General features: G+C 36.3%; 1 protein-coding gene across 1 annotated transcript; it reads left to right on the forward strand.

The window, feature by feature from the left end:
- Positions 1 to 129: 129 nt before the first annotated feature.
- On the forward strand, positions 130 to 22,350 carry LOC139953627 (polyglutamylase complex subunit TTLL1-like). The gene is made up of 13 exons (XM_071953117.1): positions 130 to 365; positions 2,864 to 2,929; positions 3,284 to 3,426; positions 3,891 to 3,995; positions 4,601 to 4,676; positions 4,993 to 5,127; positions 5,753 to 5,861; positions 6,168 to 6,248; positions 6,977 to 7,039; positions 7,826 to 7,912; positions 8,807 to 8,916; positions 19,500 to 19,553; positions 20,150 to 22,350. The coding sequence occupies exons 1-13, from the start codon at positions 250 to 252 to the stop codon at positions 20,271 to 20,273; spliced, it is 1,269 nt and encodes a 422-aa protein (XP_071809218.1). The 5' UTR covers positions 130 to 249; the 3' UTR covers positions 20,274 to 22,350.
- Positions 22,351 to 22,756: the final 406 nt, after the last annotated feature.

The raw sequence follows: 22,756 nt of genomic DNA on the forward strand, positions 1-22,756 counted from the left end.
AATTGTTAATTTCCTTTAAAAAAATAAAACTAGTTAGTTAGGAAATCATTTCAAATTGTATTATGGAAATAATATAAAACATATAACATTTCGATTTTGAGCTATATATAAATGAATGAGTATTTTCTTTTTGGAATGTGGTGGTAATTTCGATTTTGTCACTTAGGAAACCGAGATAGTGAGGCGTCAGTTTTTTTCTTTTTTTCATCCAAGATTTATGAATGAAATGTGACAAAGATTGGTTGCAGAATGGCAGGGAAGGTGGTAAAGTTTGCATCTGATCAAGATAAATCTGTCTTGTCGAGTAATTTTGAGAAACGAGGCTGGATACAGGTTTCGCCCGAAGAAGATTGGAATTTTTACTGGTGAGGAGATGGAGTGAGGTTTTTTATTTTATTGCATGGGTCTGGGAGATTGTTTGGGTTGTTGTAGGACCAATTGTTATCTAATGTTTTTTCTTCAAGTTTACGTGATATTCTTCATGGCATTTCCATTTTATTACTGATTGGTCCATTTTATTAATTATTTTTTCCCTTTTTTGTTGATCTGGATCTGAAACTCTGATAACACTTTCCAGAAAATAAATCACAACGTCAACAGAACAGATCCATAAATCCCCGTGACGATTCCTGTTATAATTAAGTACCATGTAACGTTTATGAATGTTTCCGTATGGCGCCACCACTTTTTCATTCGAAATGAAATAATATAGTATCTAATTCACCTCAATGAGATATCCCTTTTTGTAAAAATGAGTGAAAAAGTGGTGGCGCCATACAGAAAGTTAACCAATGATTTTCTGGACAATTTTCCGCATGTCGCCACCAATTTATCCACTCAAATCTCCTTCATATTTAATACTAGTGAACAAGGTTGTAGCTAGGGCAAATTGGATGCCGGCTAATTTTGTCGAGAGCATGGTCGAGAGGGTGGGTGTACATGTAGGGGCAGCGTAGCGCCTCACAACCCGGTGGGATCAACAGGGGCAGCGTCTTTGGAAGCTGAAGATTTTTAGGTTTTGTTTAAGCTTTGATGGGTTCCCCAGGCTCTCTCTTGCCTATTTGTGCCTTGACATAGCCATTGTCAAAGGAAAAAACATGTCCAGGGAGCCATAGAAAATAAATACTTACTAAGTTTTAAAGTAAAATGTTAGGGTAAAATAAATAAAATTAATATTCTGTTTATGATTTCAATCCCATCTCAAAATAGGGTAGGTAGACTACTAGGCAGAATTTTTGAGTGTTGAATTTATCAATTGAAAAGCTTGCAGTTGCATATATTCATCAGAAGGCAATGCAGAGTGGAGAGACAAGTTCAGAAACACAGGATGACGGGACACATGTCCGATCACTGTCGCAAAATCTAGATTATTCCATTTCAAAAAGGAGCACATTAGTAAAATAGAAAAGCCATGTTTCACCGAGTTGTATTCATTGACAATTTTTCAACGAAGTGCATTCAATAAACTCAAAAATTGATTCTTGTCATTTCATTTTTTTTTTCAACAAGTATTAATAGACAGGAAAATCATCTAAATAAAATTCTAAATAAAAATTTAATGCAACTTCGACGACTCCACCAACATTGTCCGCCCATGGTCCGCCCATCAGAATAACTTTGTTTTCAACCGCCCGCCGGGCGAGTCAACCAAAATTCTTGATCGCCCGCAGGTTTGTTCACTAGCCTGCTGCATGTATGGTAAAAAAAAAAAAAAAAAAAAACACGGAAGTGAAGTCCCTATAGTTGGACGACTTTATCTCTTAATTTATGCCCTAAATTATCAACAACCATTTGAATGAACTTGTTGTTTGAGAATTGTTTGTTTTGAACATGTTCTGATCTCCGTTTGCAACAAAATCTTCGTGAATCAACGATCGGTCAACAACACACATTGAGAAATAATTCAATGAACTTTGGCCCGCAACGCCCTCTGTTGGCAGAAGTTGTCCATGTTACTGGAATTCCTCCAAGGCTGTGCATTGTGCATACAGTCTGCAGGCGTGATGCACAACGTTCGCCAATTCTTTACTCCGTTCGTGAGCGTGTGTTGTGAAGAAGGCTAGCCAAGAAGATCATGAATATGGATTTATTAACAGCCATCAATGGCCAATCACAGCGTGCGGAATCTTGGTTAAGATGGACTTCGGACTGTGTGTGTTATGTGCTGTGCATGCTGCATGAACCAGTGGGTGACCGTGTGAGTATACCATGTGGTTTTGTGCATCATGGATACTACACGCACGCCGGAGATTGTGCGTGGTTTTTTTAGTACTTGTACTCCATGAACTCGCAGCATTCAAGCGGCTTATTTTTAAGCAACAATCACGGAGAAGATCGCTGTTTTGGAGAGAAAATTGTTTTGAATGTTTTTACAGAAATAAAATACACATCTAATTAGGAGTTTTACATGATTGTTTTCTTTATTTTTCACTTATTTCAATGGCATTTAAAACAGTTTTACATAAATTTATGCCGGTCGGAGTTTGATATTTTTTGTTGGATCCCGGTCGGCAAAAGCTGGGGCCGGTGATAGCCGACCGGCTCCGACCGTGGTAGCTACAACCTTGCTAGTGAACTGTTGTCTAATGATCTTAAAAAAAAAAAACACACACATAATTATTCATTTATTAAAACAAGTTTCATTTGCTGATTAGTTGTCTGAAACAAAAACATTAACTAAATTGACTAATTTAATTAATGTCGTTGTTTTGATGATAATTGCTTTTTCTTTCACTTCACAGGAGTACTTTTCAAGGAAGAGGCCTTATTAAATTAATAATGCCAAAGAGTTTTCATTCATTGAAAATTATCTGAAATGAAAACAAGTTTTTAAATGTTTTTTTTCCGTTTTTTTTTTTTTCAGGAGTAATGTTCAAACCACACGCAATATTTTCAATGTTGACACAGGCTACCGATTACAAGATGATCAGTAAGTATTATTATGTAGTATTAGACTAGGCTTTAATTTCTTACCCGTTCCGCAGTGGTCTTCCTGAGTATAGCCTATAGTCTAATTTCCAATTATTCCGCAATTGGAAAAAATAAACAGGCTTGGAATGGAAGCATTTTAGTGTTAATTTGATTTTAGTTTTATGGGAAAGTTTCCATATGGTGCCACCACTTTTTCATTCGATATGAAATCTAGTATCTTATCTAATTTACCTCAATGAGATATCCCTTTTTGTAAAAATGGGTGAAAAAGTGGTGGCGCCACTCAAAATAAAAAAGCAAACTAGTCTTTTTTTGTAATCAGTGCATGGTTTTTGTTTTGTTTCTAATCCAGGATCATCAATCACTTCCCAAACCATTATGAGTTAACGAGGAAAGATTTAATGGTTAAGAATATCAAGAGATATCGGAAGGACCTGGAGAAAGAAGGAAGTCCTCTCGCTGAGAAAGATGAAAATGGAAAACATGTTCATCTCGGTAAGAAAGCACAAATAGAATCAATAAGAAAGTTTGGTTTATGACTCGTACTTCACAAATGTAAATGTTGCTTTGCAATATCTCGCTGGAAAATACTGAATGTTGAAGCGCCTTGAGCATCACTGAGTGACAGACCTACATTTGTGTGACAAGTCTGAAATGATTTCTGTACAATTGTTTGATTTCTGTTTTGTTATTATGTTTTACTGTTTTTTTTTCCCCATCATTTATTTTAAATGCATTGTGATTGATTTCAGTTGAATGAGATCTCACTATTTGCATGTATAATAAAGTAATGAACCATAAGGGACACTGACTGGGTGAATGTTTTTGAGGTTAAAAAAAAATGACTACATGTAGAGCAGGATTTGAACCTGCAACCTCGGAATAAGCGTGCCGACACTCTTCCAACTGAGCTACTTTTGTTCATTATTATTATTGTGTTTATTTGTGTCTGTATACAGATTTTATTCCCATCACATTCCTACTACCGGCGGACTACAATCTGTTTGTGGAAGAATTCCGTAAGAACCCATCCAGTACATGGATTATGAAACCAACAGGCAAAGGTAAATCACATAGAGCTTAAGGAGAATTAGCATGAATCGTGATTCTGGTGTGTCGTAGCTGAGTGGTCTAGTTCACCGGACCCAAGCTCTGGTGTTGTCAGCAGCAGAGTGTTGGTTCGGATCCCTGTCCAGCCCCAGGATTAGGTGGCAAGGCGCCCCTGGTGACAGTTGAATTGGGTCGATAGCCCAAATCAGTTAGGCCTAAAGTGTAGCCTGGTAGCCCTCACCTTGAAGCGGCCATCCGTGACATTGTGATGTAAGGCGATATCTCATCAAAACCTTCTTTCACTTCATACTTTCACCACTAGTCTTGTGTTTAGTCTTGTCTTGTTCGCACGTTTCGCCGTTTCATGACATGTGTTTAAAATAAATCTGTTATTCTCGATATCGAGAATTGATAATTGTTTTAATTTTTTCTCAAAAAGTAAAGCATTTCATGGAATAATTTTTCAAGGGAAGTCTTTCACCATTACCTTCTGTAAACCCTGTAAGTTATTTGTAAATCTGTTCTGTTCAGAGAGTGTCCGATGGCAATGGCTTTAATGTTTTGGTGCAAGATTCAAATCCATCAATGTAAATTTATAACATTTGTTTTATAATTACAGCTCGAGGTATTGGAATCTTTCTAATCAATAAATTATCTCAACTCAAGAAATGGTCCAGAGACAGCAGAACTTCCTCGTAAGTAGCTTAGATTTATTCCAAATATTTTGCTTCTCTGGGTTTTTTATACTTAAGTGTTGGCCTAAAACTTATTTTAAAGACCTTTGAACGACACGCTAGAAAGTTTCAAGGTTGCCCATCTTTTTTTTCTTCTTGTTTTGTACTGTTCATTTAATTTCAATGTAAAAGTTGTTACTTTTATTTACGAGAAAACTTCAATGGTTGTATGGACCTGTTGAAGAACATGGAATTACCAGCAAACTTAGGAGAAATGTATTTATTGTTTTAAGTTTAACCTTCTTTGTTTGTTTAATTTGGTTACTTTTTTAAATAGATTTCAAGCACCATCAGCTAAAGATGCATACGTCATCGCGAAGTACATTGATAATCCTCTTCTAATTGGAGGAAAGAAGTTTGATCTAAGAATCTATGTCTTAGTGACGTCCTACCGACCACTCAAGTGTTATATGTAAGTGAAGAATTTTAACTTGACATCTTTGTCTCAAAAGAATGATGTTCAAATGTTGAGTTTGAGTCTAACAAATATCTTTCAATCCTGCTTAGTATCGCCCATAAAACAGAAGAGATGATCTTCTCGAGTGTTCTTTTCTAAGAAAACAGTTTAGATGATAAAACCTTGTTCTCATTTTGATTCTAGTCACTTCTCATTTTGATTCTAGTCTCTTCTCATTTTGTTTCTAGTCTCTTCTCATTTTGATTCTAGTCTCTTCTCATTTTGATTCTAGTCTCTTCTCATTTTGATTCTAGTCTCTTCTCATTTTGATTCTAGTCTCTTCTCATTTTGATTCTAGTCTCTTCTCATTTTGATTCTAGTCTCTTCTCATTTTGTTTCTAGTCTCTTCTCATTTTGTTTCTAGTCTCTTCTCATATTGATTCTAGTCTCTTCTCATTTTGATTCTAGTCTCTTCTCATTTTGATTCTAGTCTCTTCTCATTTTGTTTCTAGTCTCTTCTCATTTTGTTACAAGTTACAAGTTCTGCGGTCTTGTGGACTTTTCCACCGAATTCAACCCCCTGACTCGTTACTTTCTTGATTCTTGTAAAATTTACACTCATTTTTTTTGTATGTTTTAGCTACAAGCTTGGATTCTGTCGTTTCTGCACGGTGAAGTACAGCGCTAACATCAATGAGTTGGACAACATGTTTATTCATCTCACTAACGTCTCGATCCAAAAACATGGGGTAAGTTTAGCTTTTAGTTTGGTTTGCTACAATGTAAGTGTTTTGAATAGTCCATAGAGTTATATATAAGAACTAGAGGGCGCACTGGTCATGTTGCTGCACAAACGCAACGGAACCGCAAGATGACGCGCGCCATTGACCACTGGACCATGGTACAGAGAAGACTACCACTTGGTAGCAATACTCAACTTTCGATTAGAAACTGAGTCACTTCGTGTTGCATTTTGCTTTGCTATACAAGGGAAAATCATTCACTGTGGTACAATGAAGGTATGTTTCAAAATGAATGTTTGGTTGATTTTACAGGAGGAATATAACTCTCAACATGGCGGCAAATGGACGGTTCATAACCTGAGGGTCTACCTGGAAGGAACAAGAGGGAAAGAGGTGTGTTATAAAAAGAAACCTAAGGCTTGAGATCTTTTCTTCCATGGTAAAAAACGCCTCCCCCCACCCCCCAGATAAGCCCACCTGGTATTCACTGCCTGGTTTTTATATCCATTCCACCCAGTACTTTCAGACCATTTTCCTGTCTGGTATGGAGCTGATAGTATAAATCTATTGAAGCGGTTATGATGAATAGCTCTGCCATCTCCCTGGGGAGTATAATGGGCGATTGTTAAAGGATTATTGACTCTGAGGGATTAATAATGAACAAAGAATTGACTAGAGTGGGATTCAAACCAGTGCTCTACCAACTGAGCTATTAAACCCTATATTGGCGATGTCCCTATTTTGTCAATATCTTTGTTCAGGGGTGGCATTATACGTTATCACACAAGCATGAGTGGAATACGGAAAAATATAGCACTTCTGCGTCCCATATACAACGAGGCCGAAGGCCGAGTTGGATATGGGACGTGGAAGCGCTATATTTTCCGTATTTCCACGAGCGCGCGTGTGATAACGTATTTATCTTCAAGCAAACTTGGCGCGTGACATAGAACACACAATACGCATGGTAGTGATATTAGCCGTGCAATATAGGTTTTTATCACCACTCCATTCTGCCAATCTGATTGGAGGATTAGCGCGCACTTGAAGATAAAATTAATTGTTTTAAACATTTAAATTATGGACTGTTTCATTAATAAAAGTCGTTGTTCTATTTTCAGGTGACAGACAAATTGTTTGATGAGATGAACTGGGTTATAGTGCACTCACTCAAGTCCATGGCAGTAAGTTGAAGTTTACTTTACATAAAAAGGCAAATGGGCTATTCTTGCAAGTAGTTCTAAACAATAGTTTATACAACAGTAGTTTTCTTTGTTCATGTTTATTAGTTTGAACCATTATTGTTTCGTCCTTTGGATAGGACGTAAAATCATAGGTGCGTAATAAATGTACGTAAAAGAACCAAGTTACACTTATCGGTAAGAGAAAGGGTTTGCCTCCAGTGGTCCTTGAAGTAGCTGCTGAGTGCGCTGTAGCACCTTGTAAATTCTTACAAGGGTTAGGGTTTGTAAATCTATAAAAGATGCTTCATCAATCGGTCTCATCATTCATAAAGGTTCAAAACCTGCCTTAGAAATTGTCTCTCTTTCTTCCAGCGCATTGAGCACCTTTTTGGTGGATACATGTGCTAGATAAAACTAAAATTCTATTCTTATTATTATTTTAATTATGTCAAGAATGAATTGTCTGAATCTGTGAATATTTATCTCTACTGTAACCAATGGTAACGCTTGTTGTTAACAATATTTATATTTCTTTGCCCGGAATGTTTTTGATGTTATGATTTTGTTCCTTCCCAACTGTTGATTATTCATGTTTTGTTTCCAAGATGAAATAATAACCAATCATGAGCTCTTTTTTCATGTATTGAATTAATTTTGTCTTAGATACTGCATTTATTTTCATAAATATTGTATGACTATGCATTTTTGAACCGTGAACCATCAAGTTGTTTGTTATTAACGTTGACATTATATTTATTCATTTCTTCTTGATGTTTTATTTCACAGAATGTTATGGCTAACGACAGACATTGTTTTGAATGTTATGGCTATGACATCATCATTGACGATAACTTGAAGCCGTGGTTAATTGAGGTAAGAGCCTCACTACCCTAAGCCATGTCTGAAGTAGTGGCTACAGCTTTGGCTAGGGCTTGATTTCATCACGCATTTAAGTATAACAACCACTTAGCAAAAGTTGTAGCCGACGCTGCCAATACTAGTTGACTATTTTATACCAACTTACACCCGTTTCAGACGGGCCCTCCAGAACAAAATTCTGAATGAAGTAGGCTACATGGAAATGTTGACGTCTTGAAGACACTGGACACTATTGGTAATTGTCAAAGACCAGTCTTCTCACTTGGTGTATCTCAACATATGCATAAAATAACAAACCTGTGAAAATTTGAGCTCAATTGGTCGTCGAGGTTGCGAGATAATAATGAAAGAAAAAAACACCCTTGTCACATGAAGTTGTGTGCTTTCAGATGCTTGATTTCAAGACCTCAAATTCTAATTCTGAGGTCTCGAAATCAAATTCATAGAAATTAACCTCTTTCTAGAAAACTACGTCACTTCAGAGGGAGCCATTTCTCACAGTGTTTTATACTATCAACAGCTCCCCATTACTCGTTACCAAATAAGGTTTTATGCTAGTAATTATTTTGAGTAATTACCAATAGTATCCACTACCTTTAAAGAAACTGGACACCTTTGGTAATTGTCAAAGACCAGTCTTCTCACTTGGTGTATCCCAACATATGCACAAAATAACAAACCTGTGCAAATTTAACTCAATTGGTCGTTGAAGTTGCAAGATATTAATGGAAGAAAAAACACCCTTGTCACACGGAGTAGGTGCTTTCACACCCTAAGAGATTTACACATGGTTGTAGCCGCAAGTTTACTATTTATTTATGGTTTCTTATTTCTCGACACCATGCAAAGCTTCAAACAATACTTTCTTTCCATCTGTTACTCTTGCAGGTGAATGCCTCTCCATCATTGACGTCAACAACATCAAATGATCGTATCATGAAGTACAACCTCATAAATGACTCCCTCAATATCGTCATGCCCAATGGAGAAGTACCTGAGTAAGTAGTATTCTTATTATGCCCATTTGATGATTGTTCCCAATTAAAGATACTCTCTCTTCAGTGCAGTGGCGCAAATTGTGCTGCGGTGGTCATAACAAGTTTACACCAACCATTTCGATCTGCTGCTGATCTCGCTGCAGCTGCCATACCCTGTCCAGTCCAATTCTTAATGTCAGTATCTAAGATGTTCCTGGACGACCTCTCCTTCTCTTTCCCTCCACTGACTCCTGGATTATTTCTATTGATCCGACAGGCCTACTTGTAGTCATAAGAAAAGATTACAGTGATAGAAAAGACTGTAGTCACTCTAATTCTGACAGTTTCTCAATTTGAGACTTTATTTTGGGGCAGTCACTCAAGCTGGGACAGCTACTTAAGTTGGGGCAATTACTCAGTTGGGACAGTGACTTCAGTTGGGACAGTGACTTAAGATGGGACAGTCACTGTTGCTCAAGTTGGGACAGTTATTTAAGTTGGGACAATGACTTAAGATGGGACAGTCACTGTTGCTCAAGTTGGGACAGTTACTTAAGTTGGGACAGAGACTTAAGTTGGGACAGTCACTGTTGCTCAAGTTGGGACAGTTACTTAAGTTGGAACAGAGACTTAAGTTGGGACAGAGACTTAAGTTGGGACAGTAACTGTTGCTCAAGTTGGGACAGTTACTTAAGTTGGGACAGAGACTTATGTTGGGACAGAGACTTAAGTTGGGACAGTAACTGTTGCGTAAGTTGGGACAGTTACTTAAAGTTGCAACAATTACTTATTAAGTAATTGACCCATTGACCCAACTTAAAGTTGGGACAGTTACTTAAGTTGGGTCAGTTAGTTTGTAATGTAAGTGTTTATTACAAGTAGAGACTTTGCAACAAACATTCCATGTAAATCTATTCCAGGCGCCTCGTTGTGCAATGAGTACAGAAAACACAGTTTAAGAGTCAGTTCAGGTAAATAGTTGACATACTTGCTCACGGTCAAAAAATGAATTTTTTTTATACTTTGTGGGTGGAAGGGCCTTGGGGTGCAAGTAAACAAAATTGCATTTTCAATTCTATTTATAGCCCGTTGCCATGGTTACAGCTCATTTTGTTTTTTGGCCATTTTAGGCCGATTTTGGGGTCTGAAAAACTGTTTTTTAGCTCATATTTACAACTCCACTCAACCAAAATGCAACATTATTTCAAAAAACCTTTTATATCACTACAAAGTATCATCCTTGGCCTTCCTTGAGATAAAAAATTATTGCTTTAAATAACACCCTTGTGCTATTTTTGCATTATGCATTACAGTATGTTTTTAGAACTTGCAAAATCAACATTTTTACCCTATTTTTGGACCCCAAAATGTCAACTTGCCAGGGGTCTCAGAAAATTTCCCTTTCGGCTGTGATTAGGGCCAACAGTGGTCTTTCCATATCTGGTGTCAAAAACTTGGGCAATTGTATCCTGTTGTGACAGTACTGCCTCAAAACTGGACTTTTTTTTTAGACATGAAAAATGCCTTTTTAAGGGTCTTTTCACATAATATCGAAATGCGTGTCAACGGTAAAAAGAAAAGAATATTTTTCATTTTTTTGTGGATGGTAGGATGGTAGGGACTTGGGGTCCAAATAAACAACATTTACATTTCAAATCATAATATAACACGTTGCCATGGTAACAGTTCATGTGTGTTTAGGCCACTTTAGGCTGATCTTGGGGAATGAAAAACTGTTTTTTTGGTTAATATTTACAACTCCACCCCACCAAAAAACAAAATTATTTCATGAAACCTTTTACATCACTACAAATTATCATCCTTGGCTTTACTTGAGACAAAAAAATATTGCGATAAATTTCCCCCTTGTGCTATTTTTAGAACGTGCATTAGAGTATGTTTTTAGAACTTGCAAAATCAACATTTTTACCATATTTTTTACCCTCAAAATTTCATTTTTTTCAGGGGTCTCAGAATATTTTCCTTTCGGTTTTGATCAGGGCCAAAATTTGTCTTTTTTATTTCTGTTAAGAAAAACTTGGCAAGTGTATCCTGATGTTAACAGTACTGTCTCAAAAATAGACTTTTTTCCTCAAACAGAAAAATGCATTTTGAATTGTTTCTTCTTCATATTGAATTTCTAACATTAAAAAGTAATAATTCTATCAATCTTGCAGCTTTTCCCTTAGCACTAGTGGATTACCCAACATTGATCAGGAACTGTTGATGACCTTAATTTTACAATTTGCCCGGCCCAGCCCCAATCATATTTCTTGACATTGCATAAAACAATGTTTTGTGAATAGCGCCTCTTTTTGTGAAAGTGTTTGGTTGTTATTGGTGTTTTCATGTCTTCTGGGTAGAAACACTGTGTTTATTGTATCCTGTTGTGACTGATCATGCCTTAAGTATAGTAATTTTTCCAAAAACAATGCATGCTCGTTAAAAATCTGGCACTGTTTCCATGCCCTTTGAGTAATGAATACAAAGTTTTTATTTAAACATAATGGTATCCAACCAAACCATAACCAATGCTTTGCCACTGAGAGTTCTTGATTTGGCTACTTTACCTATTGTACAGGTATGATTCCCATTGCAAGTAGAGTGCGATGAGCATTCTTTACAAGTTGTCTTTAATACAGGGCCTACTCTCCTTGGTCCCTGCCTGCTACCAAATGTAAAACTTTTCTTAGAGATAGAGATCATAAACAATGTAGTTTCTGTGCTTGCGGCAGATGGTTTGGAGCATCCAATCATATCCAACACAAACGTGGGAAATTAAAAAGCCCGCTTAAAAGTGTTGGAAAAGTTTGCCAAGATCTTATTAAAAACAATGATACTAACGATTTGCAAGATGAGCGTAAGAGATTATTTAAAAGGAACACGTTGCCTGGGATCGGTTAAGTTGGTCTTTGAAATGCGTTTGTAACGGTTTGTTTTAAAATGCATGGTTAGAAAGATGTTTTTGAGTGATACTTGTATGGATCATTATATTCTACTTTTAAAATATCTTTCTAATCATATGCATTTTTTAATAAACGTTTACAAACGCTTTTCAAATACCAACTCGACCGATCCAAGGCAACGTGTTCCTTTAATGAAACAACATTGAAAGAAGTTGTAAAAACTTGCACCTGCTGAACATAAATAAGTAAGATGCATTTGCAGTGACAAAGGCTATTCAGGCTAGTTTGATTATTTTTTCCATTCACTATCTTACTAATTCATAATTATTATATATGTCTCTGAGAACGATCAACAAAAAACATTGAATTGTTCATCACGTTAAATAAACCAACTCTTTTATTGTTTGCAACAGTACAATTGAAAGGAACCCCACCATAGATGGGGGAACTGCTTACAGAAGGCCAAAGCAGGTGAATGGCCATTTAGCCCTTTAGTCCCTGCACCGCCCGAGTTTGCTGAAATCCAATTTCTCAAGAGTCTTGCAGTAAATTACTGGAATCATATATCAAATTTTAAAAGATAGCCATGGCTTAATGTGTATGCACAATTTTTTTACCCTTTCGGTAATATTTGTATAAAAGTTCTCATGGGAACAATAAATGCCTCTCGTTAAACGGCTACGGTAATTTTTATGGCGAATATTTTTGTGCACGGATAAAATGAACACAATAGCTTTTCAAGGCTTTTTTCTGGCTCAATGCTCATACTGATTAAATGCGAAGGCGTTAATTTTTGACAATATCATAAATAATGAACAGTTTCCTGTTTACAAATGAGCGTTTTATTTTTCGTAAGAGCTAAATTATTTCAGATTCATCATTAGCTTCGACAAGTCAACTGTGAAGGGAGAATTAATAACGATCTATAACAACTAGATATATTAACAAATGCGTAGACCTACTAATGACTATCGAGTTTTCTTTTGATGTTCCTTTTTTTCTACAAACACAAGCTAGCGAGGTTTCCTCGTACCGCATACAGTGTATCGCTATAATGCGGCTGGGCGGTACGGCGGCTAAATGGTTAGATACTTTGGATACAGTACTTGCTCACTTTTAGAGCCTCTTTGTTCTGATTAGGATGATAATGTTTAGTTTGGTAGCGGGCGGGGGACCAAGAAGACTGTTATAAGGCCATGTAAAGACAAGAACAGTAAAGATTGCTCATCGCACTACTTCTCTTCTTGCAATGTGAATCATACCTGTACAACTAGGTAAAGTAGTTATGACAAAACAAGAACTCAGTGGCTTAAAGAGCATGGAAACAGTGCCATATTCTTTTAACAAGCATGCTCGTTTTTGTTTTTTATCAATTCAAACTAAGGGATAACTTCAAAATGCATTTTTACTGTTTTTGGAAAAATTACCATTTTTGAGGCAGAAGTGTCACAACAGGATACAATAAACCAAAGTGTTTCTCCCCAGTAGACGTGCAAACCATAATGATAGCCCATCAAAACAAAAAGGGAAATATTCCGAGAACCAGTAAAACATTAAAGACAGTACAAACTTTCTTGATGTGCAAGGGGAATTAAAAAATGTGACTTTCAAAAAAGAGGCGCTGTTCACAAAACTGTTATTTTATTTTATGCAATGTCAAGAAATATGATTGGGCCAGGGCCGGGGTGGGGCAAATTATAAGATCCTGATCAATGTTTGGTAATGCACTAAACCTACAAAGTGCTTATAAAAAGCTGCCAGATTGATGGAATTATAGCTAACTTCTTCATGTTATAAATTCAAAATGAAGCAAATATTTCAAAATGCATTTCTCTATGTTTTCGGGGAAAAGGGTCTATTTTTGAGACAGTTCTGTTACATCAAGATACAATTGCCCGAGTTTTTCTTACCAGAAATAAAAAGACAAATTTTGGCCCTGATCAAAACCGAAAGGAAAATATTCTGAGACCCCTGAAAAAATGGAATTTTGAGGGCAAAAAATATGGTAAAAATGTTGATTTTGCAAGTTCTAAAAACATACTGTAATGCACGTTCTTAAAATAGCACAAGGGTGAAATTTATAGCAATATTTTTTTGTCTCAAGTAAAGCCAAGGATGATACTTTGTAGTGATGTAAAAGGTTTTATGAAATAATTTTGTTTTTTGGTGGGGAGGAGTTGTAAATATTAACTTAAAAAAACAGTTTTTCATTCCCCCAATATCGGCCCAAAGTGGCCTAAACACAAATGAACTGTTACCATGGCAACGTGTTATATTATGATTTGAAATGTTAATGTTGTTTATTTGCACCCCAAGTCCCTACCATCCACAAAGTATAGGAAATATATTCCTTTTCTTTTATCATGGACACGTATGTCGATACTATGTGAAAAGACCCTTAAAAAGGCATTTTTCATGTTGTTGGGAAAAAAGTCTAGTTTTGAGGCAGTACTGTCACAACAGGATACAATTGCCCAAGTTTTTGACACCAGATATGGAAAGACCACTGTTGGCCCTAATCACAGCCGAAAGGGAAATTTTCTGAGACACCTGGCAAGTTGACATTTTGGGGTCCAAAAATAGGGTAAAAATGTTGATTTTGCAAGTTCTAAAAACATACTGTAATGCATAATGCAAAAATAGCACAAGGGTGTTATTTAAAGCAATAATTTTTTATCTCAAGGAAGGCCAAGGATGATACTTTGTAGTGATATAAAAGGTTTTTTGAAATAATGTTGCATTTTGGTTGGGTGGAGTTGTAAATATGAGCTAAAAACCAGTTTTTCAGACCCCAAAATCGGCCTAAAATGGCCAAAAAACAAAATGAGCTGTAACCATGGCAACGGGCTATATATAGAATTGAAAATGCAATTTTGTTTACTTGCACCCCAAGGCCCTTCCACCCACAAAGTATAAAAAAAATTCATTTTTTGACCGTGAGCAACTCTTAAGGAATGTTGAGCTCAGGGTACGTTTAGACTTCATTGTTGATTGTGGTCCTACAACAATAACCGTCATATTTGCCAACATTCCTGCTCATCAACCGTCATATTTGCCAACATTCCTGCTCATCAAGCGGAAACTGCTGAATGCGCTTATTTTTATGTTTTGGGATTCCCATAATGTATACCTGGCTCAGTTACCAATAGTGTCCACTGTCTTTAAAAGGCATAAACCTACAATACTAAAATTCCCATCAAGCTCCAGCTGGTCACTATCAAAGGTTTAATCACCCCCACATGACGCGCTCTTCACCAATAGGAATAGCGAAACTGTCTTAGGTATTTATGAATTGTTATTAAAAGTAGTTTTAGGTCAAAGTACGAGTGGTAGGATTGTTAAATTCTGAATAGTTCCAAAGTTCCAATACCCTGGATTTCATTCTTTGTTCTCATTGTTACATCTATGAATATGAGGATCCGGAATGTACCCCCAGCTTCTGGCCCAGTGTTCAGCATTGATGAATCAAAGATTGCAAAAGATTGGAATCATTCCAGTGTGTTGTGAAATACGCCCGTTCAATGAGGGGATTTTTTCTTTCATTGTGCCCTACACCAATAATCCTCGGTACCTGGGTAGATACACAGCTCTATGGTCTTACACTGGTACCCATTGGGTATCCAGGGTTCCTTATTTAGACAATGTAACTTGATAGTCAGGCTGGACTTTGTATTGAATCATTGATTGTTGGTGTGGATGCAATGTATTGACTTGGGCCTTCGGGATTATAAGGCCACAAGATAACATTCCCTACCTTCACAGACAATCCGTGGGAGAATGATTATTGGCATACATCATGTAGCAAAAAGAGATAACCATTTATCATGAAACAGTCAGCTCTCGTTATAAAGATCACTGTTAAAGGCAGTGGACACTATTGGTAATTACTCAAAGTAATTATGAGCATACAACCTTACTTGGTAAAGAGTAATTGGGAGAGGTTGATAGTATAAAACATTGTGAGAAATGGCTCCCTCTGAAGTAATGTAGTTTTCAAGAAAAAAGTAGTCTTCACGAATTTGATTTGGAGACCTCAGAATGAGATTTTGAGGTCTCGTAATCAAGCATCTGAAAGAACACAACTTCGTGTGACAAGGGTGTTTTTTTTTTCATAGTTGTCTCGCAGTATAGATGACCAATTGAGCTTTAATTTTCTCTGGTTTGTATTTGTATGCATATGTAGAGATACACCAAGTGAGAAGACTGGTCTTTGACACATACCAATAGTAGAATAGGTTCTACTTATATAAAGAGTACTTTTGTGAAGTCCTGAATCTCATTTCAGACAGACAGTGACTACTACAAGTCTATTAGTGTTACCAACTTTGAGTTTATATTTTTATATAACTTTTGTTTGTTAATCATACACTATGTACACAACCCTCTTTGAATAACTATACACAAGTTTTAGAAATTCTTATCATCCTTTTTCTTCCACACATTCCAGAAAGTTTTGATTTGGTTTTGTAAGCTCTGTATTTATCAAAGTTTGTTGAACCCAGTATGATGCTATATTAAGTTGAAACGTTATACTGTATCAAAGAAATTAGTTAGTGTTGTTTTGGAAGGGCGTATTCTGTTTAGACAGAAATATAAATCTGTTATGAACTGATTGTTGGGTCTTAACTGTCTGGTTAGGTGCAAGTAGTTTCATGACATACAAATTCTACTGTGTTGTATTTCAGGACACGTTATTGTAACTCTACTATTGACCAAATTCACCTGACGTCATCATTAGAATAATCTTGGGTGCGCCACTTCGGTGGGCAATGTCACTGTGCCTTAATCAGTGAAGTTGGCATTTAGGCGAGGCGACGTTTACACGTAAACCTATTGACCACCAAAATGGTGAGCGTGGCACAGTCGCGGCGTGTGACATGCGTGCAAGGGGTCAATAGTCTGACCAGTCTGACTAATTACAAAGACTACAATATAAAATATAAATTTGAAAAGTTATTATCTGTTTTGTGTGAAATTGTGTTATGCAAAAATAAGGAAAAAAACAACAAATTAGTTATTAACTTTGTGTGCAAAAGATCAGTATCCCAGTTTCAGCATTGACTCTCTTCCCAGAGTGTTTCTGTTGAATTATTATTCAACAAAAAGTGTATGATTCACAAATTTAATCAATGTTTACAAAACAGGCTTGATACCGCGATTACACTACTCTTCATTACCATTGACCAAAGTCCAAATCAGTTGGCCTCGTGACCCGCCAATGATCAAACAGCCTACTGTCCAGTGTTTTCTAAACAGTCACCCGTTTCTAGGATTATCTTTATGATGTAATTTATATTTAACTTTTCATTGTCAAAGCTCTTACCATAAAACTTCAGCAAAAAAGAAAACATGTTTTGGTCTGAATTTGTTTTTGAAATTTGAGCGTTTATACATTTGTGTTAAATATCTCCTGAAGTAAGCAGAGTATACTGTTCAAAACGTTGAGACCACACCGGCTCTTCTCAGCCAACACTCAAACAATGGTTGTAACAGCCAGTTTACTATTTATCGTTAATTCTGTCACAATTTTACATCAAAAAACAATGTTTGTCATACAAACATTGGTTGAATATCTTTGATAATGATTTGCACACATTCGGAGACTCAAGGACAATAGTATTACTCATTGTAAAATCAGCGGAGAGCTTGGTGGGATCCAAACCCACAACCTTGTGATTGCAAGTCATTAACCACGGTGACCAACTTTGTACTTTCCTATACTTTCTTACTATACTTTGTACAAAGATATTGACAAAATAGGGACACCGCCAACATGGGGCTAGATAGCTCAGTTGGTAGAGCACGTTAATCCGAAGGTCGTTGGTTCGAATCCCACTCTAGTCAATTCTTTGTTCAACCCCAAAAATCATTTACAAATTTACCCAGTCAGTTTCCCTTGTGGTTTATATTGATATCTGAAACAAAAAGTCGCATCCCCTTAAGGTGATCCCCTAGCAGCCGCTTCCCAGGTTGTATCGTAATTTGGGTGTGATCCCTGGCTACACGGCAGTTAACGGTTGTATGGCTTCTGACTGGCACCCCTCGAACAAAGCAATGACAAAATAGGGACACCGCCAATATAGGGCTAGATAGCTCAGTTGGTAGAGCGCCAGCATGTTAATCCGGAGGTCGTTGGTTCAAATCCCACTCTAGTCAATTCTTTGTTCAACCCCAAATATGTTTTGTACAGTCAGTTGATAGCAACAAAGTCTAAATAATGACTTAATGCTTTATCCGTCAGTGGATTGACAATGGCTGAAAAAAATCAAAACAAAAATCAAATCCCAGACAACTTCGGTGTCCAGACCTGTCTGTACTTTTATTTATTGATCTCGTTGTGGTCAATGTTTCAGAAATACTGATGACAATGGATGACAAAAGGAAACAGTTTGGTTAGGAAGTTCTCTGTCCTTGGGAATTGAATTGTGCATTAATAGGTCTACAGCTAGCGCTTGAGTTTCTGGGAAGGAAAGCCTATTTAAAGTAGCTCATTGTATGCTTTGGCCATATAAAAAAAAACACGTTTAGTGTCCCCAACCGCTTCCTTTTTAGAAGCTACCTCCTTTTTTTTCTCTCTTTTTTGGGGGGCGAAAAAAAATAATTACATTTCAAACGGTTTGGTTACTTTTTGTAACACAAAACACAATGTCCACAGATTTACATTAAACTTAACGATTTAAAGTTAATGATGGTAGAAAGCTTCCCTTAACATGTTATTAGATGGGGTGCTGTAGTTTTTGAGAAATGAAGTCCAAAAAAAAGTCCAAAAGACGATCAGAGCATACTGATCGAAACGTCAAGTTAAAACCAACAGTTCTTTTGAGAACCAGCCCAACGCATTAAGAAATAGGCATTACATGGTGTTACTGCAAACCTTTCCAAATAAAACAGTTCAGCCGGTCTTCAAAAATGTGTCGGCCGACCATTTAAAAAATAAAAAAAAAATCCTGTTTTTTTTTCAAAAACACAGGATGCTAAACATGTTTTTTTTGTTTTTGGCCTTGAGGCTGTCTGCTCTTACCTGTTCGTTCTCCATGGGTTCACACAGTAGATTGAAACTTAACAGTTAAATAATCCGTTTTACTTCCTGTTGGGCTTTTACTGTCACTTTCCTACATGGCTTGTACACTGTTCAGTTTACAATTTCCTTGAAATAACACTTCAGGAATGGCTCCTGTAACCGTCCCAATTTTAACTTTATTTTATTTAGTTTGTCTAAACCATGTAAGCAGACTTTTTATTTTTTATTTCTTTGAAAACAATCGACTTTATTTTGTCCTAAACTATTTTCTTTCTAAAACATGAAGACAGTTTGTTGTCTGAATAGCAGAAGTCTACATTCATGGGTATTAGTTTAAAGACGGATGTTTTAAATAAAGGGTTTCTGTGGATTCTTTAAAAGTATTAACAAATCTTAAATTGAACTATCCAAATTTAACGCCTACAGAAGCATTAACAAGTATTAAATTCAAATATTAGAGGTCTTGATGAATGGATGAAGCGTATAATGAAGGGAATTACTCTTTTTGTAAAAAGGTTGCATAAAGTGTGCGTGGGTAAAGCTGTTTCTCCCCTGCTTTCTTCACTTATTTTTTCGGTCTGAATTTTTTGTTCAAAGTTTTAAGGTCTTAAAAAGTCTTAAACTTGCCTCTTTTTGAAGTGGACAAATTCTTAGAACAATGTTTGGAATAATTTCAGTTTCAGATGGAACAAGATCCCTCCAAAAGAATGCTACGGCAACTATGAACTCTTGTAAGTAGAAATTATAAATAACCAAATAAAAAACTCTTAGAACAGAAATCTTGTCAGATCAAAGTACAGATTTGCTGTAAATGTTTTCAAAGACTCCCATTATTAATTTTTAGTCCAGTTTAATCATAATCACAGTTTTGTTTAATTTAATCTAATACATATAGCACCAGTAGCAAATTCCTTTATATTTTTCAGATTTATATTTTCATGACCTGTGAGGTTTTATTAAGAGCCAATAGGAAGAACTCAACACAAATACGTGCAATTTTATGTTGAAAGAACTTTTTTTTCCATTTTATTTTTAAAATTTAGTACACGATAATGTTGTTATTAATTTGTTTATTCATCATACTTATTTGTTTTTTTATTTTTTTATTTTTTTATTTAATTGTTTTTATTTATCCTGTGCAATATTATGTCAAGAAAAGCACTTTCCTTTCAAAGAAATCTGTTAAACAAAATATTTGTCACAGTTTTTCCTTTTTTTCCTTTCTCCTTCCATGACTATTGTGATTTATTTATTCGTTTTACTTAATTATTTATTTATTTATTTATTTATTTATTTATTTGTTTACTTGTTTATTTTGTTATGTTAGATATGATGAGGAATTAGCGCAATCTGATGGGATGGAGCGAGACAGTAAGAGTAGACTTGCCGGATCGCTTGGATTCGGCGTCAGACGAGATACAAAGACAAAAGGCATGGCCACATGGAAATAGTCTCTCAGCTATAGTCAAAATACTAGACTTGTGGACAAGTCGTTAAATGTTTGTTGCTGTGATAGCATTCGGACTCTATTCCGAATCTCCCCGTGGTATTCGCGCGAAACTGCTAGCCCTGCGAGACAAATGCGCTCATTTAATGGGGAGTAGAAGTCGGCAACCAGCAGTTCGCGCGAGAGCAGTGATCTCGCGAGAGTCGTATGCGATTGCGGAAACCTGAATCATTTCGCCACCAGTCCACCACAACTTGACTATCTCAGCGCGACAGACTATTAACGACTTGTCCACAAGTCTATCACAACACAAACTTGAATGACAATTTGAGAAAATCAACAGAGATAAGATGTTGTTTTCACATCTATACAAACTGTAGTATGCCTTTGAAACTTTGAAATGGAAAACAATCCTTAATTTACCGAAAAATGCTCTAATATAATAAGAAACCAAGTATTATTATAATTTTGCCTACACATCAGTTTTACCTTTGACAAAAACCAATCTATGAGTCTACCTTTAACCAAAACGAACCCATAATGATTAAATGAATGAAATACAAATTAAATAAAGAGTTACTAGGTCCTTTGGAGGTATTTCATCGATATATAATTGACGCTACTCGGGCCTAACTAGGCTTGAGACGTTGTGAACGCGGGTATGTCAAATGTTAGAAATTTGTCTGTGCCATCTAGGCCGATCCTAGGCAACTTGAACAGCTTGATCATGTTGTTGGCCGATGGTGTCGAAATTGTCTATTTTATTGCTAGCATTAGGCAGGAAGTCACATATGAAACTAAAACTACTCGGAAGCAAAAGCCTTTCATGGATTCCTTTGTGAGAAGAACTTGACTTTGTTTATTTACAGGTGTATGTTTAGATTGGTTTAGATCCCCAGGTAAAGGTTTTAATGGCAAGGCCTTGAAAGAGATAATAATATTGTTGTAGTTATAAAGTGTGCATGGATGTAATGAATATAGAAACAATCAATGTTTAGAAATAAAGCCATTGGACACTTTCGGTAAACAGTTTTGTCCAAGGCCCACACTTCGTGTATCGCAACTTCTATATCATTGTAGTAATAATAGTGGCCATTTTTTTTCTTTGAAAGGGCAAGGGCACCAAGGCATGTTCTCCTTGGTAAAGGGCACCCTTTGAGGAAATTGTAAATTTCTACTTGAGCATTTCAAGGGCACCAAGGCAATGACCAGGGGGCAGCATGCAGCATGTGTTTCTAAAAGACAGTCCTGGCACAGGAGAGATGGGCCTAATTGAGTTACATAGATGAAATTTGAAGCACAAAAATAGGTTTTCATATGAGTTTTGAAGATATGCATAAGTTGTTAGAACCGTTTCTTGCATTGTTGGTGTGTGAGATATATGATCAGCAGAAATATCCCTTACAAAAAAAGTCCTATCTATAGGTGAAATATCTATAGAATCCTATAGGATTTAAATAGGATTCTTATAGAACTCCTATAGATTTTTCGTCACTTCTTTGAATCCTTTAAGATTCCTATAAGATTCTTCTGTTTTTGTTTTTTTGGTAAGGGATTGATCTATGAACTTTGTTGTATTTTATACGAGAACTTTCCATGTACCTGTTGTGAAATAGTTTGACCCACCCAGACTAAAAATTGACAATCGTACACTGTTAAGGTTAATAAAATAGAGTGTACTATGGATGCATAGGACAACCTCCATGTTACTGCAGAACTGCCCTTAAATAATTATTTTATTTTGTGTAAATATTGTTGAATCTATAGAGTTGTACATGAAATGATTTGTGCAATGGTGTGAAACTTCACTGTATGGTTTTTGAAATAAAATATTGAAAGTGAAACTAAACTACAGCTGGAATGTTTATGTTAATGAGATGTTTTCATACAGCATTTGGGTTTGGAGAATGCTTTGTTGCTTTGTGATGGTAGAGTCAATGATGTGTATCGCTTAACATTTCAAAAACGTTTATTCTTCACGTTGGTCCACGATGGCTGACTGTTCAATAGTGAGTCAAGAGAATCTATAGAAAATTTGACCTTTCATTCAATTTGCCCCGATGCCACCTTTAAAAACAAACTTCATGTTTTGGGATGATTTTGTTGTACCTTAACACAACTCTGAACAAGCTTGGATGGGTAGCCGGGCAGGGGTGGGGGGGTGGGGGTTAGGACAGTCCTCAAACTAACCTGCGTCACCCTGTTGTGCCCTTGGCAAAGTTTCTGTACAAAATAAAATTGTCCTCATAAAAGTGCCCCGTATCAGAGGAAAACTGCCCAAGTTCAAGCCTTTTAGTCATACCACCGTTAGTCTTGCTTTAGTTTTCCCCTGCTGTTGGATTTTGTTGAGTTGGGAAGTATTTAACTTCCACATTGTTTCAAAGTGAATCGGTTCTCAAGCGAAAGCATTCTACTACCATTATCTTCAAACTGTGCGAGTTTAATGTAAATCTGTGGACACTTTGGTTTTTATTACAAACAGTACCG

Source organism: Asterias amurensis, chromosome 22, assembly GCF_032118995.1.
Source record: "Asterias amurensis chromosome 22, ASM3211899v1".
In the NCBI taxonomy this organism is placed as follows: Eukaryota; Metazoa; Echinodermata; class Asteroidea; order Forcipulatida; family Asteriidae; genus Asterias; species Asterias amurensis.